The sequence below is a fragment of the Danio rerio genome, chromosome 9 (assembly GCF_052040795.2).
Source record: "Danio rerio strain M-AB ecotype USA chromosome 9, GRCz13ab, whole genome shotgun sequence".
Taxonomy (NCBI): Eukaryota; Metazoa; Chordata; class Actinopteri; order Cypriniformes; family Danionidae; genus Danio; species Danio rerio.
Genome location: NC_141029.1, coordinates 53,455,765 through 53,474,543, shown reverse-complemented (window position 1 = coordinate 53,474,543; position 18,779 = coordinate 53,455,765). Strand labels below are relative to the sequence as shown.

General features: G+C 40.4%; 1 protein-coding gene across 9 annotated transcripts in view; it reads left to right on the top strand.

Annotated features, from left to right (window-relative positions):
- The window catches only part of slc4a10b (solute carrier family 4 member 10b), a 149,361-nt gene that overhangs the window by 74,266 nt on the left and 56,316 nt on the right, over positions 1–18,779 (top strand). For all 9 annotated transcript variants that reach the window (XR_015499921.1, XR_015499919.1, XR_015499920.1 and 6 more), the window contains 3 exons: positions 9,399–9,487; positions 12,494–12,651; positions 14,477–14,564. Coding sequence is in view for 4 of the 9 variants with exons in the window: in XM_087268457.1 (XP_087124583.1) it covers positions 9,399–9,487; positions 12,494–12,651; positions 14,477–14,564 (335 nt within the window). In the remaining 5 variants the exon portion in view is untranslated. The remainder of the gene's footprint in view (positions 1–9,398; positions 9,488–12,493; positions 12,652–14,476; positions 14,565–18,779) is intronic.

The window sequence follows — 18,779 nt, the reverse complement described above, 5'->3', positions numbered from 1 at the left end:
GACCAAATTGTTTAAATCGGTTAGTCTTTAACTTGTGACTCGATTTGACCAGATCATTTGAATTAGTGAGTCTTTAACTAGTGACTCACTCTGACCAAATCATTTGATTCAGAGAATGTTTAATTAGAGATTCACTCTGACCGGAATAACTGAATCAGTGAATCTTTAACTAATGACTCACTAATGACCAAATTGTTTAAACCGGTGAGTCTATAACTTGTGACTCGCTCTGACCAGATCATTTGAATCATTGAGTCTTTAACTGGTGACTCACACTGACTGGGTCATTTGAATCAGTGAGTGTTTAACTAGTGACTTGCTTTGACCAAATAACTTGAATCAGTCTTTTACTAGAGGTTCACTCTAACCAGATTAATTGAATCAGTGAACCTTTAACTAATGACTCACTTTGACCAGATCATTTGAATTAGTGAGTCTTTAACTGGAGACTCACTCTGACCAAATCATTTGAATTAGTGAGTCTTTAACTGGTGACTCACTCTGACCAGATCGTTTAAATCATTTGAATCATTGAGTCTTTAAATGGTTGCTCATTGACCTGTTCATTAAAATCAGTGAATCAATAATTGGTGACTCACTCTCACCAGACCTTATGAAACATCTACTTATCCACCATTTCACAGTTTCAGTTTCTCCTTTTTCTCTGTGTGTGTCTGTGTGTGTGTGTATGCGTGTGTGCGCACGTGTGTGTGTGTGTGTGTGTGTGTGTGTGTGTGTCTGCCAGGCACCTCATCTCATCTCTTTAAGTCTCCAGTGTGTGGTGCTGATGATATCCAGGGCTCATGCTGTTCTCCATGCTGTTGGTCCAGTGTCTCCATCACTTCACCTGTCCATCCTCCATTCTCCTCCTCCACCCTCCATCAGTCCCAGAAAAACTCCTTCAGCCAGGACAGAGGCTCCGCCTTGGATGCAGGCAACTTTTCACTTCAGAGACTTTCCCTTCTGCTGTAGCGCTTCCTAAAACATCCCGTGTGAAGGTGGATATCTCAGCAGATAGGGTGCACGATGCAAAAAAGCAAAAAAATGCATTAAAATAGCGAAGAAATGTGAATAGCTAAATACTGTTAGTATGCTTGACTCTCTGAGAAGATAACAATATCAACCCATATAGAAATCTTATGCATGGAAATTACATATATAATATTCAAGATCATAAATTTTACATATATAAAATACATGTCAAAAATGCAATATATATATATATATATATATATATATATATATATATATATATATATATGTGTGTGTGTGTGTGTGTGTGTGTGTGTGTGTGTGTGTGTGTGTGTATATATACACACACACACACACACACACCCACACACATACTTCAGAAAGTATTCGTTTTTCCACTTTCTACACCTTTTTTTTATGTTACAGCCTTATTGCAAAATTGATTAAATTCATTTATTTCCTCAACATTCTCCACACAATCCCCTATAATGACAATGTGAAAAAAGATTTTTGGAAATTGTTGCAAATTTATAAAAAATAAAAAACCTGAAAAAAATCCCCTTTGCTCAACACTTTGTTGATGCACCTTCGGCAGCAATTACAGCCTCAAGTCTATTTGAATATGAGCTTGGCACAGGCTTGGTACATCTGTCTTTGGGAATTTTTGCCTATTCCTCTTTGCATATCTTTTAAGCTCTATCAGGTTGGATAGGAAGTGACAGTGTACAGCCTTTTACAGATCTCTCCAGAGATGTTCAATAGGATTTAGGTCTGGGCTCTGGCTGGGCCACTCAAGAACATCCATCGAGTTGTTGTGAAGCCACTCCATTGATATCTTGGCAGTGTGCTTTGGGTCATTGACCTGCTGGAAGATGAACCGTCGCCCAAGTCTGAGGTTAAGAGCACTCTGAAGCAGGTTTTCATATATAGGTTAATTTGATCATTTTCAATTGTAATTTTTGTTTTATTTCTTTTAAAATCATTATCCATTTGATAAACAAACAGGTCAGTATTGTATTAGCGTTATTTTTTGTTCCTTTATAATAATTTCAGCACATTACACCTTCTAAATACACTTTACCTCACCTAAAACATTCAAGAGAGCATAACAAACTCAAATACAAGCTATGAACTGCATTCAAAACAGTTTCTTTTATAGTTGTGCGTTGCCTCTTAGTATTTGTACGAGTAGATAAGGTGTGTTATTTTGCAGATAAATGGCATATTGTACCGAAAGGAAGGTGAAGGCTACTCTGAATATTCATCACCTTTATACAGGGCTTATGTTTAGGAAGTTTGCCAGCTTCCCACACGCTAACGCTAACACATAAAGTGTACCAGACCCCTTCGTTCAGCGCTCAGATCGTCATTAGTACACTAATTCATGCAGCGCTGAGCCAAAGCTGCATTAAAACAGCAGCGAGCATGACTAATAAACACAAATCTGTTCATCTGATGCTCTCTTAACCGCAGGCTCTGGTGGGCTTTATGTGCTGAACGCTGTAGACTTTAGTGCTGTAGTGCTTTTAGTGCAGCTCAACTGATTCCTTCAGCAGATGAAGTGATGCTTGCTGATTTATTGACTCGTTTACATACAATTCTGAAGGTTTTGAACAAATGGAGGATGAGTTAATGATGGCAGAATTGACATTTTGGGGTGAACTGTCCATTTTCAATGTGATGGTTAAAGGGTCACGAAACACCAAAACACATTTTTTGAGCTGTTGACAGTGGTATATGTGTCCCACACTGCTAAAAACACTATTAGGACACCTATATTTCACTAAAAAGTGTAAATTTGTTGTTTTTGCGTTATTTCAAGCAAATTCGTACTTCCTGTTTGAAACGAATTTTTGAAGCGTCACGGTCATGACATAATAGCGTGTATTCCAGCGTGCAGACTGGACGTCTGAGCCAGAGTGAGTCTTATTACGTCTTACAGTGTGATGCATTAATGCATGAGTAAGGCTTGGTTCAAACCAATCAGCGCGCTCTATTGTGCAACTTCATTAATATTCATTAGTGTCACCGCGTTTACGCCACAGAGACGCCACGTTGTGTTGGCAAAACAAGCGTGAAGTGTTGCTTTTATAGTTTGCTGCCATTAAGTTTCGTTTTCATTTTCTCTCTGTGAGAGCTCAGCTGGATCACGTGTGGATTAACAGTGTACACGACGCTCGACAACAATAACTTACGTGTCTAAGGAGGAACATTGTTTACCTGAGAGCTGTTCTCATCTGCAAACGCTGAGATCCGGATTCGCTTGTAACGTTAAGCCTGATTTATACTTCTGCGTCAAACACCGGCGTATGCTACGGCGCTGACGCATAGCCCTTCGCTGTGGCCATCGCCGTCACTGACGTGCACCTCTCAAAAAATGTAACTACACGTCGCAACGACGCGCAGCATAAGCTCTGTGATTGGTCGGCTTGGTAGCGCTGACGAGTCTGGGCGGGACCGAGAGGCGCGCGAATGGTGCGACGCCGCGCGAGCGATTGTTTACAAGTGTGGAGTCCCGTGAAGGAGCTCCGGATGGAAAGTTTTGTTTTGTGTTTACCTCATAGTTAAAGTTGTTGCACGTCCGCCGGTTCCTGCCTCAAAATGAGCGAGTTTAAGCCACTTGTACATCCCGGAAGTGTTCAGGAAATGCAAAAAAGTAGCGAAGAAACTCGACACAGAGGAACATTTACACCTCACTGCCAACTAGCGTTTCGGAAGTGTTAATGCAGACCGGCAGAGACAGCGCGCAGAAGTATAAATGCACAGCCACGCGCGTTGCCTGCGCCGTGGGTTACGCCGGTCACCTGACGCAGAAGTATAAATCAGGCTTTAGTCTTCTCTTCATAAAGACGCGGCTCTAGTTGCTGGTGACTGTCCTGTCTCTACAGATTTGGTAAGTGAGCGACCAGTGCTCTTTGTTTATTCAGTTTGTTCGTATCGAATTAAGTTAACTATTGCACTGAGTGCAAACATAGCATCGCATTTTGTGACCGGAATAACACACGCGGCTTTCTGACGCTACCTGCCGTGTGCATCTAAAGCCTGATTTATACTTCTGCGTCAGATGACCGGCGTAACCCACGGCGCAGGCAACGCGCGTGGCTGTGCATTTATACTTCTGCACGCTGTCTCTGTCGGCCTGCATTAACACTTCCGAAACGCTAGTGGGCAGTGAGGTGTTAATGTTCCTCTGTGTTGAGTTTCTTCTCTGCTTTTTTGCTTTTCCTGAACACTTCCGGGATGTACAAGTGGCTCAAACTCGCTCATTTTGAGGCAGGAACCGGCGGACGTGCAACAACTTTAACTATGAGGTAAACACAAAACAAAACTTTCCATCCGGAGCTCCTTCACGGGACTCCACACTTGTAAACAATCGCTCGCGCCATTCGCGCAGCTCTCGGTCCCGCCCAGACTCGTCAGCGCTACCAAGCCGACCAATCACAGAGCTTACGCTACGCGTCGTTGCGACGTGTAGTTACATTTTTTGAGAGGTGCACGTCAGTGACGGCGATGGCCACGGCGAAGGGCTATGCGTCAGCGCCGTAGCATACGCCGGTGTTTGACGCAGAAGTATAAATCAGCCTTGAGTTTCCGGGAAATGCAGAGTTTTTTTTTTCTCTCATTCGCCGTGCGGTATCAAACATTGCATGAAAAATACACGCTTAGAGCAGATCCTCGAATCAAATATCTCGTTTGTCGCGAGCGGCATGAATGAATTCCCTGAATGAAAGAGCCAAACTGCAGTTAAAGTCCAACATTTAATAATTTGGCAAATAATTCGACTACAACAGTCCACGTAGGTTAAACACCATCACTTCCTCATGTGTGTGTATTTTGACTGAAACTCGCGCGTGCCCAAATAGACACTCCCACACCATCCCACTTTAGTTGCTCCGACACTCCCCCCTAAACAGAGCTGGACACGCCCACTTTTCTGACTTTTTCCAAAGTAGAGGTGTGAAAACACCCTGCTGAAACAAGGGGGTTTCATGGCCCTTTAAAGCGGCAATATCCCGCTTTCCCTTGAGAAGCCAATACGGAAGTAACTGAAACTGCAATTCATCGACTGGCCTTTGGGGGCTGGCTCCAGGAACTCCAGATGTTCACTGACTGCAATAGTAAATTGGTCAATTTTACAGCTGATAAAAACATGTTTACAGTCTGGTACAAAAGACGGTTTTGGTGCAAATAGCTAATATTACCATTCATGACAACTGTGAGGAAGTGAATTTTTGTATAACTCATCCGCTTTGTTTTTATTAAGATATATTAAGTCTGCATAATTAAGGGCGTGGTCACTTGAGTGACAGCTACAGTAGGTCTCGCTGGTCGCCATCTTGTCACCTTAGCTGATTAGCCGCTAATCTCTGCTATACATCATATTTTCATTTTGTTTTATGTGGCTTAACACATTCAATTGCTTTTGGGAATAATAATTTTCAGATGATATGACATGCTGTATGCACTTAACTGTGCTCACAAACCATTCAAGTGCCCTCCATTTCCCATCATTTATCATTTATAATGATCTTTAGAGCTGTAATGCACTCCAGAATCTGACAGATTGATTAACTGTTAGCTCTAGAACAGTCATCTGAAGTGTTGTCATGCAGTGTTATGCCTAGATTTCATCAGTAGTAGGGATGTAACAATATTGTAAATACCGTCATACCGCAATAGCAATTTCTTTCAACATTACCGTGGGTGTGACTCAATAAAATCATAGGTCTTTTGGTGAAAATACAAGTCGGGGAATACGACTAACATGATGGGGATTCTTTTAGTCAAGGGGACAGCAGAACACAGCACACTGCTCAGATTGATGGAGACATTAGCCCCTTTCACACATACAGACCTTTCCGGAAAATTGCCGGCAATTTTCCGGAAAGGTTGTATGTGTGAACAGGTCCTTTTTGAAAATACCGGTAAATTCGTTCTGGCTATTTTCCGGAAAGAGAAGTTGTAACATTACCGGCAATTTGCCGGAATGCTGCGCTGTGTGAATGCAGAAGGAAGATTGCCGTAATAAGCGCGTGCACATCTAGAACGTGCTGACGTGAGACGTCTGCTTTAGCTAATCACAACAGTCAGACGCATTCACGTCCGCGCGGTTTATGAGAATAAAAGCCTTTGAATATTTTTCCAGACACATTTAGCTGCTAGAAGTTAGTCAGATCACGTTTATATGTTCTTCTTAATGCCAACTGTGTAAATAATCATCGATGAGATGCTCATGATAAGCCGTTGTTGGTTTACCTTCAAGCTTTGCGTGTGCCTTTGAAACAGCCTGTGAGCGCCTGCACACGCACATATTATGAACATCTCGACATGCGAAAGTGATCCTGCGAAAGTTGTTCACAATATTGATCATCCACAGAGTTTGTAATTTAGTCAAATGTTTACAAATACAAGCGCAGCCGTTTAAGGCTCATTTGTGGTGAATGATGTCAGAATTTACCGGTATTTTGGAATGGATGTGTGAATGCTCTTTTCCGGAAAATTTCCGTAACGTCCTCGCCTGTGTGAACAGCGCTTTTTTCAATATACCGGTTAAGTCGTTCCGGAAATTTTTCTAGATATTTACCGGTATCACTGTGTGAAAGGGGCTATTGACTTGTACCACCAAGAGACCTCTATCTCACTCATGGCTTGTCTTTTCGAGTGTTTTTTTTTTTTACATGGTTTAATATTTTTTGTTATTAAAATTGAATAATTTAAGTTCCTGTTTGAAAGTTTACAGATAGATCATTTGTATGTCATTGATCTGTTCAGTGTTGAGGTAACCTGAACATTCTAGCACTTTTTTTGAGTCTCTTCAATAGTTTTGTTTTTCCTTTAAATGATTCAATAAATACCGTACCGTGCCATTCATACCGAGGTAGTACCGTATCGTGAAATTTTGATACCTTTACATCCCTAATCAACAGCCTTGCATTTACCAACATATTTTATTTGACTATATTTGAAGTGTTTGGAAGTAATTCACATTTTCCTCCTGTAAAAAAAGCAATGTTTAGTAGCTCAGTGTATTATTACAGTGTTTTTAAAAGTCTAAACACTTTATTAATATAGGATACAACCAAGCACATGTGTTAAGGACGAGTTGCAGATAATGAAGTATTAAGCGTTTCTCCCAAAGAAAAACCTGTCTAAGCAAAATGCTAGCAGGTGTCTGTAGCTCCGCTCATGCTCCGCCTCTTTACCCTTGTTTGGTATCCCCCGGTCGGTGCGATGACGCATAAACAAAATGGCGACGGTTGGCCGCGCCTACTTGTAGCTTCATTTGTGCTCTTCAGAAACCTATGAGTGACTTAACAGATACTACTTCTATATCTTTTACAGTCTATGATTAAAACTAGAGCTGCATGATATTAGAAAGACTAAATATATTCCTCCTGTGAATTTTGTTTTCTTTTTCAAATATTTCCCAAATGATGTTTAACAGAGCAAGGATTTTTTAAACAGTATTACAGTAGTACTGTAGTTCCTGGTCAACTATAATCCAGCCTAACATTGCAGACGTATTGTCCAGCACTAGTTAAGTGAAGTTTATTTCTAAACTAATTTTGAGTGAATCAAATGCTTATGATTGCTTGCAGCCGGTCCCGCATTATTCAATTTATGATCCACCAATCAGATGATTCCTAAGCCACTATAAATACCCTAAGTTCCATACAGCAGCATCTTCGTTTTGAAGAATCCCCCCCTTTTACCCTTACTCCTCCTTTTCTAGATGAGTGGCACAGTGGCCCAGTGGTTACCACTGTTACCTCAGCAAGAACATTACTGGTTCTAGTCTTTACCAAGCTAGCAGACGTTTCTGTGCACAGTTTACACGATTTCCCCGTGCTTACGTGGGTTTTCCCCAGGTTCCCAGGTTTCCGTTCTAAAACATGCAACTTAAATTAATTGACTAATCTAAATCAGCACCATAGACATGCTCCTAGTAAAGAGTTATCTCTTAAGAGCAATCACTATCTGTTCATTAGCTACTACAGCTGGGGAGTTCTCGAGATCTACCTGAGCTCAAACTCCCCTCTCGCCTTGCAAACTGGAGGGAGCCCCAGGCTCGAGAATCTTATGAGCTCAGGGCTCTCTCCCAGGACAGCATGCCAAACAAGCGTTATAATCAGTCATCAGCTAAGTGTGAACTCTTGAAACCATAGACTGTAAAAAATATGGACGGAGTATCCGTGATGTCACCCAAAGGTTTCTAAAGAGCACAAAAGAAGCTACCAGAAGGCATGGCATGACCAGAGCCATTTTGTTCGCGCTTCATCGACCCGACTGGTGAAAACCAAACAAGGGCGAAAAGGCGAAGCCTGAGCGGAGCTACAGACACCTGCTAGCATTTTGCTTAGTCAGGCTTTTCTTTGTGAGAAACGCTTAATACTTCATTACCTGCGGCTTGTTTGTGTCCTGACCACATGTGCTTGGTTGTATCCTATATTAATAAAGTGTTTAGTCTTTTAAAAACACTGCTGTTCTTATGACGTTTTTCTACAGAATTGCTTCCAAACACTTCAAATATAGTCTGTGTTGGTAAATGCAATGCTATTGATGAAATCTAGGCATAACACTGCATGAGAACATTTCAGATGACTGTTCTAGAGCCTTCAGCTAATCAATCTGGCAGATTCTGGAGTGCATTACAGCTCTAAAGAACATTATAAATGATAAATGATCTTAAATCAAATACATTTATAGATATGATATATAAGTATATAGTCACCTGGGAAATGGAGGCAACGTGAATGGCTTGTGATCACAATTAAGTGCACACAGCATGCCATATCATCTGATAATTGTAGGAAATAATTCCAAAAGGCAACTGTGTAAAGCCACATAAAACAAAACAAAAATTCGATGAATAGGCCGAGCTCAGCGGCTAATCAGCTGGAATAAGCTGAGGTGAAGTGACGGCGATCAGCAAGTCACTCAAGTAGCCAAACCCCTAATTATCCAGACTAAATATAACTCAATATAAATGAAACTAATGAGTTATAAAAAATTCACCCCTTCACATGAAAGGTAATATAAGCTATATACACCAAAATATTGATATGTACCAGGCTGTAAACATATTTTTTCTGCTGTGAAGTTGGCCATTTTAACACTGGGGTCAATAGAAATCTGCTCTATTATGGAGCCAGGCTTGGCAGAATTTCCATGAATTGCAGTTTCACTTATGTCCGTATAAGCTTCACAAGAAAGAGCGGGAGGTTGCCGTTTGGTTCAAACACATCAGATATGTGGCCTTCACTTGAATCATTTCTCTCCTGCAAATCCATAAACCTCAATCATTCAGTCTGCTACATCGGAAATATGAAAATACATAATGCTTATGCGGCGTTTCAGTCATGGGCTGAGCAACACTGGTTTGCATTGGCATTGTATTGATTGATTGATTGTGTCTGTGTTTGCAGGTCAGACGATTTCACCTCAGACTCAGCCAATGAACATTGAAGTCAAGCACGACGTGAGTCGGGAAAACAGTACTGTGGATTTCAGCAAGGTAAAAACGCAGAATTGAAATACACTTAAAGGGGGCCTATTATACACAAATCACTTTTATAAGGGGTTTAAACACAGTTGTGTGATAGCGGTGTGTGAATATAACCAGCATCTAACGGTACAAATGTATTCATTTTGTTTTCTATAGTCACACTTGATAACAATCTGGACACTTTGATTGACATTCTCCCTTTGTATGTGTGATCAGAGAGGGAAAGCCCCGCCCAATAGTGACCATCTCTACTTTATTAGCATAGAATGTTAGGGCTCTATTTAGATCCCTGCTGAAAAATCCAGCTTAAACCAGTCTAGGCTGGTTGGCTGGTTTTAGCTGGTTGACCAGCCTGGTTTAAGAGGGGTTTTGGCCATTTCCAGGCTGGTTTCCAGCCATTTCCAGCCTGGTCTTAGCTGGTCAGGCTGGAAAATGACCAGCCAAATCCAGCTAAAACCAGCTTGACCAGCCTGGTTTAAGCTGGATATAGCTGGTTTTGGCTGGACTCCCAGCTTGGCTAGGCTGGTCAAGCTGGTTTTAGCTGGTCATCTCCCAGCCTGAACAGCTAAGACCAGGCTGGAAATGGCTGGAAACCAGGCTGGTTTTAGAGGGGTTTTGGTCGACCAGCTAAAACCAGCCAACCAGCCTAGGCTGGTTTAAGTTGTATTTTTCAGCAGGGGATTCATGTGCAAAGTGCAAAGCGCAGGGCACAAATCCATTAAGGGCATGTCAGAATCCACTTTTGCCAATATAAGGACGGAAAAATCCGCTTTGCGCCTTGGCGTATGGTCTAAAAGGGTTGAGCTTATTTTCTTCGCTCTTGTGGATAGAAAACCTTGTACGCACAGACATCCATTAGCCTATAAATAATTAATTTCAATTGTAAAGCGCAAAGATTTGTTTCAAAACCATTTCTAAATTCATTTCTAATTTCCAGCTAACGAATAAATGAACAATAATAACGAAGTGTGGTCAAAAAACTGAGTTATATCCAAATACACATGCTGTGCCAACAAATGCACATTAAAAAGTCTTCTCTTCTCTTCTTTCTTTAATCTAAACCACACATTTACCCTTAACATTTTTCACCACATGTGCTGAGGTTTCTATTAAACTAATGAACATTCAGTGCAGAAAGTCTGCCGCACAGTACAGCACATGGAGCTCTGCTGATTTTCTCTGAATCGTCCTGTTCTGCTGCCAGTCTGTTCTGGGAAAGGGATTATGCTTTAAACACATTGTGGCTGAAAACCTCTTTACCTGATATTAGACTGTTCTGTTTCCTGTTTAAGTAGGTATTATGCTTGTGATCCCCTGCACAGATGAGATGCGGCACTGTCAGGGTGCGCATATGTCATGATGAAATGCTGCAATAAAAGAGAGTATCATATTATGAAATCTTACACAACACATGGCCTTTTGCATTACGCAAATGTACATAATCTCCCATACATACTTTTGACCTTCGGCCCTAAACCTATATGTGTCTGAAAACACTTTTCCATAGCAACCCATGAGATTTATGGATTTGTGTTTTTACGCAGTTATATATTCCATATTCATCTGAAAATTAAATCTCAGAATCCTGGATTTGGATGGGTTGCATATGTAACCCCGCTCCGAGCTGGTATCGAACCGGCGACCTTCTGCATGGAGTCGGTTGCTCTAACAAGGAGGCTAAAGGCCATGGCCTCTAGCGTCTGTCGCTAGAGCACCTTTAGAGGTCAGAGGAGTGAGGTTTACCTGCACAGCACTTCACTAGTTGGCCTCTGCTACAAATAAATATGACATTTTCTTATGGATTGTTTTTGTATATTTTGTCTTATTTTTATTTTTAGTCATCATCACGCCTGGGCTCTCTCAAAAAGGCACAGGATCACAGGAGTTATCAAACATGTAGATTTGTTGATTAACACTCACACGAAGGACATAGAAAACACAGGAAACTCGGGAACGACATGGGGTGGCTACAGTGCATAATCAAGAATGCCAGACAATGACCAAACAACACAGAGGACTATAAATGCACAGGACATGATGACTATAATGACACACAGGGGATGAACACAAATGCCGGGAAACGGAGCAAAGGAGCACATGGGGAAGGTCACATGATGAAAACATAGGGGCCTTAAGCTGTGGTCACACTAGAGCAGGGGTGGCCAACCCTGTTCCTGGAGAGCCACCTTCCTGCAGATTTCAGTTGCAACCCATATCAAACACACCTGAACCAATTAATTAACCTGAACACCACCGCTTCGTCCAAAAACGCATACTTCCATACTATACAGTACGCTAAAATCAGTATGCGAGCCGAGTAGTATGTCCGAATTCATAGAATTCGAAAATCAGTATGCGAGAAGTACCTGGATGACTTACTACTACCGGCGAGATTCTGAAGTGTGCATCACATGTACACCACGCTATCCCATGATGCCCCACAAGAGAATTTATGAATGGGAGTAAAGCGACGCAATTGACGCTGGTAGGTCAAGTGACCATGACAAAATGGCGGATGTAGTACGTCCGAATTCCATTCATACTTTTCACATTTATACTGTATAGAATGTACCTTTCTAACGGCCGAATAGTACGTTTAAATTCAAATGCAGTACCTACTGAGCAGTAGGCGGTTTTGGACGCAGCCCACGTGATAATTACAGGCAGGTGTGTTTGATATGGGTTGCAACTGAAATTTGAAAAAGACACGTTCTGTGTTTTCGTGTTCTTCCGAGTACGTTCTTCCGAGGTGACCTGGCAAGACAGGTCTTCACAAGAACACAAGTCTGTTCTCTGCGTCCTTGGAATTGAGAAACAGCACATGTCTACATGCTGAAATGCATTGAGTTGCTGCCATGTGATTGGCTGATTACAAATTTGCGTTAAAAAGCAGTTCGACACCTAATAAAGTGATTAGTGAGTGTAGTTATAGAGTTGATGTCCAGGTGTGTGTACATCATGTTTAATGAAGTTTGTTTCATTTATTCTGACTCTTGCGTCATTGTGTTTTTACAGATAGACCTGCACTTCATGAAGAAGATTCCTCCAGGAGCAGAGGCCTCTAATGTCCTGGTGGGAGAGCTGGAGTTTCTGGACCGGCCTGTGGTGGCGTTTGTCCGTCTCTCTCCTGCTGTGCTGCTCAATGGACTGGCAGAGGTGCCCATTACCACCAGGTGAACACACAACTAGAGGATTGAGTCTAAGGTCTTGTCCACATGAACATGGGTATTTTTAAAACCGCACTTTTTTCTACACGGTTTCACTGTTTGTCCACACAAAAATGGAATATTGGGTGACTCAAACCAAAACTTTCTAAAAGATGTAGACCAAAGTGAAGATTTTCAAAAAACTCTGGGTACAGTGTGGTCATGAGGACACTATAACAGGTTTTTGTCCTTTCTGATTGGCCAACATGGCTGTGTTCAAAACGAATGAGGAAGATGCGAATAAGGCAAAATTCAAGACACTGCTTGCTGCAGAGCCACTTGGGCTCCAATGAGGGGGGGCTTGAGATCCAACTCCTCTTCCTACAAGCTGTTTTAATGCGTTCACCCACCCCACCCCTAACCTCAACCCCCAGTGACATCACTTGTAGAAGAAGTGCAAGGAAGGAGGAGCTGGAGCTCAAGCTCCCCTTGCTGGAGCTTAACTCTACCCAAGTGTCTCTGCAGTGACTACCACTCGCAAATTTCTAAAGTTCGTGGCAATGCATTGTTCGAGCGCAGGATGGTAATGCACCTCTGTTATCACATTTACATTGACTTGTATGCAATTTACTCACAAAAATATTTGGATTCTGCCGTACTAATGTCAAGAGCAAACCTACAACCTTAATTTAGGACGTGGTGTAAAACTGGATCTACATTGCATCTGGAGAGTATTGATAGCGCTTCACTTTTTCAACATTTTTTAATGTTACAGCCCTATTCCAAAACGGATTAAATTCATTGGTTTCCTCAACAGTCCACACACAACACCCCATAATGACAATGTGAAAAAAGAGTTTTTGAAATTGTTGCAAATTTATTAAAAATAAAAAGCTGAAAAATCACATCTAAATCAGTATTCACAGCCTTTGCCGTGAAGCTCTAAATTGAGCTCAGGTATATTCTGTTTCCACTGATCATTCTTGAGATGTTTCAGCAGCTTCATTAGAGTTCACCTGTGGTCAATTCAGTTGATTGGACATGATTTAAAAAGGCATACACCTGTCTATATAAGAGCCCAGGGTTGACAGTGCATGTCAAAGCACAAACCAAAGACCAAGACAAAGGAATTGACTGTAGACCTCCGAGACAGGACTACAGATGGTTACAGATGTTACGTTTGGAGAAAACCAAGCAGTGCTTATCACCAGGCTAATAGCATCCCTACAGTGAAGCATGGGGGTGGCAGCCGCAGCATCATGCTGTGGGGATGTTTTTCAGCAGCAGGAACTGGAAGACTAGTCAGGATAGAGGGAAAGATGAATGCAGCAATGTACAGAGACATCCTGAATGAAGACCTGCTTCAGAGTGCTCTTGACCTCAGACTGGGGTGACGGTTCATCTTCCAGCAGGACAATGACCCAAAGCACACCGCCAAAATATCAATGGAGTGGCTTCACAACAACTCGGTGAACGTCCTTGAGTGGCCCAGCCAGAGGCCAGACCTAAATTCTATTGAAGATCTCTGAGAGATCTGAAAATGGCTGTACACTCTCATTTCCCATCTAACCTGATAGAGCTTGAGAGGTACTGCAAAGAGTGCATCAACACAGTATTGAGTAAAGGCTGTGAATACTGATGTACATGTGATTTTTCAGGGGGGTTTTTTTCTATAAATTTGCAACAATTTCAAAAACTCTTTTTCACATTGAATGTTGAGGAAATGAATGAATTTAATCCATTTTGGAATAAGGCTGTAACATAAAAATGTGTGGAAAAAGTGAAGTGCTATTAATACTTTTCGGATGCAATGTAAATGCAGCAGTACATTAGTGTTGCGTGTGTGTTTCAGGTTTCTGTTCATCCTTCTCGGACCTCTGGGAAAAGGAGCTCAGTATCACGAGATTGGCAGATCCATCGCAACCTTGATGACAGATGAGGTATCTCAAGATATTATTTTATTTTGTCTTTATATATTAAATTATGAGGGATTTTATAATAATTATAAATTTACTTTTATTTAATTATATTATAAGATTAAATATATTATTAAATGTATTAGATTGTGGAGGTTTATTCCGCTGTGGTGAAAATTAAATGAAATGTATTAGATTGCTCAATTAGATGAGCAAAAATAATTTAGAAAAATAATGTATCGATTTATTTAGGGTGACACAGTGGCTCAGTGGGTTGCTCTGTTGCCTCACAGCAATACGGTAGCTCCCGGCTGGGTCAGTTGGCATTTCTGTGTGGAGTTTGCGTGTTCTCCCCATGTTGCCTCCGGGTTCTCTGGTCTCCCCTACAGTCCAAACACATGTGCTATAGGTAGTTTTGGGAGTAATGCTTTACAAAAGTGATGTATTATGTATTAAGCAATGTATTAATGCTGCATATTACTGAGTTTTTCTCTTATAAGGGCTTATTATGCGGTCTCTGTCGCCATCTTGTGGCAGGCTGTCAACTGTCTTTGCTCTGCTCAGTATGACAGGCTGATGGCTGCCGACATGCTGAATCTCTGAAATTATAAATAATAAAGGGACTAAGCCGAAAAGAACATGAATGAATGAATAAATTAATTAATGAATTAATGAATGAAGAATGAAAGAAATTGGCCGTAGTGTATGAGGATCGGCTCTTTAATGTTTATTGCCACCTTTCATAGAAAGATTGAAAATATAGGAGAAATACGGGAAAATACCTTTACGGGATGATAGCGGGATGGAACTGTAAAATACGGGTGAATCCTGGGAAAAACGGGGGGTTGACAGGTATGATGTAATAATAAAAATGTCAATAACAAACGATGTAATTAAAATATTGACATTCATAAGAGAAGAATTAGAATAGAAATAATCCATTTGCACTTGCCATAAGCCAAGTGCGACTCAGTGTGATCGTTAATTACTGTTACTGTTGTTTTATAATCTATTTTATTATCTAAAAACACCTCACGAATGCATAACCTTGAGTGTATTATCGCTGTGATAATAGTGTATAAGAGACTCGTGAGGTCTTTCACAGCTCAGCAGATTCTCTCTCACTTCAGTGTTTGAGGTGCAGAGGAGACTTTCAGAACAGCCTTAATCACATGCAAATGACTGCTAATTAGCCAGAAAACCACCCTCGTGCCAGCCTGATGCTCGATGTTGCTACGGCAACACCTTGAGACTTTATTGAAGAGCATGCAAATATATGTGTTGCCATGCTTCCTGTATAGGAAGTGTTAAAGAAGTCGTGTGTATTAAAAAATTGCCATCATGTAATTACCCTCGTTTACTGTCAAATCCACATTGTTTTTGTTCTCTTGTTAGATGTATCTTAAGACATTGAAGAGAATAAAAATAGGACTAAGTGTTTTTTTTTTCATATATAGATATTCGTAAAGACATATACATTTGGAAGTATAATTATTAGACCTCATTTGAAGCGCTAATTTCTTCACAAATATCTCTCAAGTTTTGCTTAGTAGTGCCAGACCCATGAATCGCTTTGCTGATTTTTTTGGCTGATATTAGCTTGTCGCCGATGTATCGATAGTGGCATATTTGCCACCAATATGGAAATTATTTTAAACATATTCTACAGAACATATAACACAGACAAAATGATAGAAATGGTGTAATATATGAGCAATATCACACTTGTAGCAGTGCAATATGGCAGTATATCGGCACTGGTGGGAGGCGTGGCATGGCTCGAGTGCCTTAGTGTCCTACCAGTGATGGTATACTGCCATATCGCACTGCTACAAGTGCGATATTGCATTTATACAACAGTTGGACGGCATAATTGTGTATGAAAATGAAAATCAAACAAGAAGAGTCTCAAAAATCCTTTTACCATTCTTCCACCATTTGTTCACATCTTCTGCTGACCGTCAGAACAGCAGAAATCCTTGTTACTTCACAAACATCACTTTAGAGCTAGTGTTTGAATGATTCTCTAGCGTAATGTCTAAAGTGATGACAAAACAGGTGATTTTGTGTAGCCCCGCCAGTCCTACGCCACCCAACCCGCTCCGAGCCGGGATCGAAATGGTGACCTTCCGCATGGAAGTCGGTTGCTCTACCAAGGAGGCTAAAGACCATGGCCTCTAGTATCTGTCACTAGAGCATCTTTAGAGGTCAGAGGAGTGAGGTTTACCTGCACAGCATACATTAGCTGACCTCCGTTACACTCACCCACCTAAACCTCACTCCCATCCGGGTCACGGCACCAATGTAGCTCCGCCGGCTCTACACCACCCAACCCGCTCCGAGCTTGTTTCGAACCGGCGACCTTCCGCATGGGAGTCGGGCTCTGTACCAAGGAGGCTAAAGACCATGGCTTCTAGTGTCTGTCGCTAGAGCACGTCTAGAGGTCAGAGGAGTGAGGTTTACCTGCACAGCACACACTAGCTGGCCTCCGTTACATTTGCTCACAAAATTTAAGATTATAAGGCTGAATGGCGTGAAATACCATCAGTCTACAGAGATTTCTCTGTTGCAATCGGGAGATCACAATAATTAACTCTGAAAATGCCAAAGCAAAACAAACTACCAGCATACAAACACTACCAATATACAAAAGAGAGAGATTGACTGTTACTTACCTGCTTAATAATGATTTAAATGAGTTTTTTGCTCCTCTAAGTGCTAATCATGCGGTCTCTGTCACCATCTTGTGGCGGAACGTCAACAAGTCAACGTCTTTTCTCTGCTCAGTATGACAGGCTGATGGACACCGACATGCTGAAATATTATAAATATTTAAAATAGGCACTATTCTTATAAATAAACTGCATAGTTGCAATCTAAACAACTACATTCTCACATCAAAAGTGCATTATGTTGTCCAACAGCTATATTAGATCTATTGATCTGCTTTCACTCTATGTGGTATGTGGGCAGAGTAATACAGAAGGGTGAAGAGATTGAGTGTTGTTTTTGCAGAATATCCTACAGCTATCAGCCAATCAGATTCGAGAATTAGACAGAACTGTATATATGTATATGTATGTAACAGTAGGAGTCAAAATTATTAGCCCCCCTTTGGAATTTTTATTTTTTTTTATATTTCCCAAATTATGTTTAACAGAGCAATGAAATTTTCACAGTATTTCTGACAATATTTTTTCTTCTGGAGAAAGTCTTTTTTGTTTTATTTTGACTAAAATAAAAGCAACTTTTAATTTTTTGAACACCATTTTAAGGACAAAATTATTAGCCCCTTTGAGCTATATTTTGTTTTGATTGTCTACAGAACAAACTATCATTATACAATAACTTGCCTAATTACCCTAACCTGCTGTATAGAAGTGTCTTGAAAAATATGTAGAAAAATATTATTTACTGTCATCAAGGCAAAGATAAAATAAATCAGTTATTAGAAATCAGTTATTAAAACTACACTGAAAAAAATTATTCAAAGATGATTCCTTGGATTTACTCAATTTTTTAACGTCAAATGGTTGTAAACAATTTATTTGTGTTGAATTTAAACAAACAAATTAAGTTGAACAATATTAAACTTAATTTGTTTGGTTTAATTCAACACAAGTAAATTGTTTGCAACAGTTCTGCATGCAACAGTTTTTTTAGTGTATTATGATAAGAAAATGTGTAGAAAAAAATCTTCTCCCCGTTAAACAGAAATTGGGGAAAAAATAAACAGGGGGCTAATAACAAGGGGTGGGATGCGGATATACACACACACACACACACACACACACACACACACACACACACACACACACACACACACACACACACACACACACACACACACACACACACACAAACACATTGGAGGCACAACTAATTTTTATTTATTCATTAATTTATTAATATCTCATATAACTTAATAATAAGATATTAGTATGCAGCTGTAGTTGTAAGTTTAATTTAAAAACTTAAATAGGGTAATTATGTTAATTAGGCAAGTGAGGGTAATTAGCCAAGTCACTGGACAACATTGTTTTTTTCTATAGCCAATAAAAATATCAAATTTCTTATAGGGGCTAATAGTATTGACCTTATTGTTGTTGTTATTATTATTATTATTTTTATCATTATTATTAATGATGATAATAATAATTATATTAAAGTAAAAAAATTAAAACTGCAAAAAATGAAATAAAGAACTGTGAAAATATCCTTGCTCTGTTAAATATCACT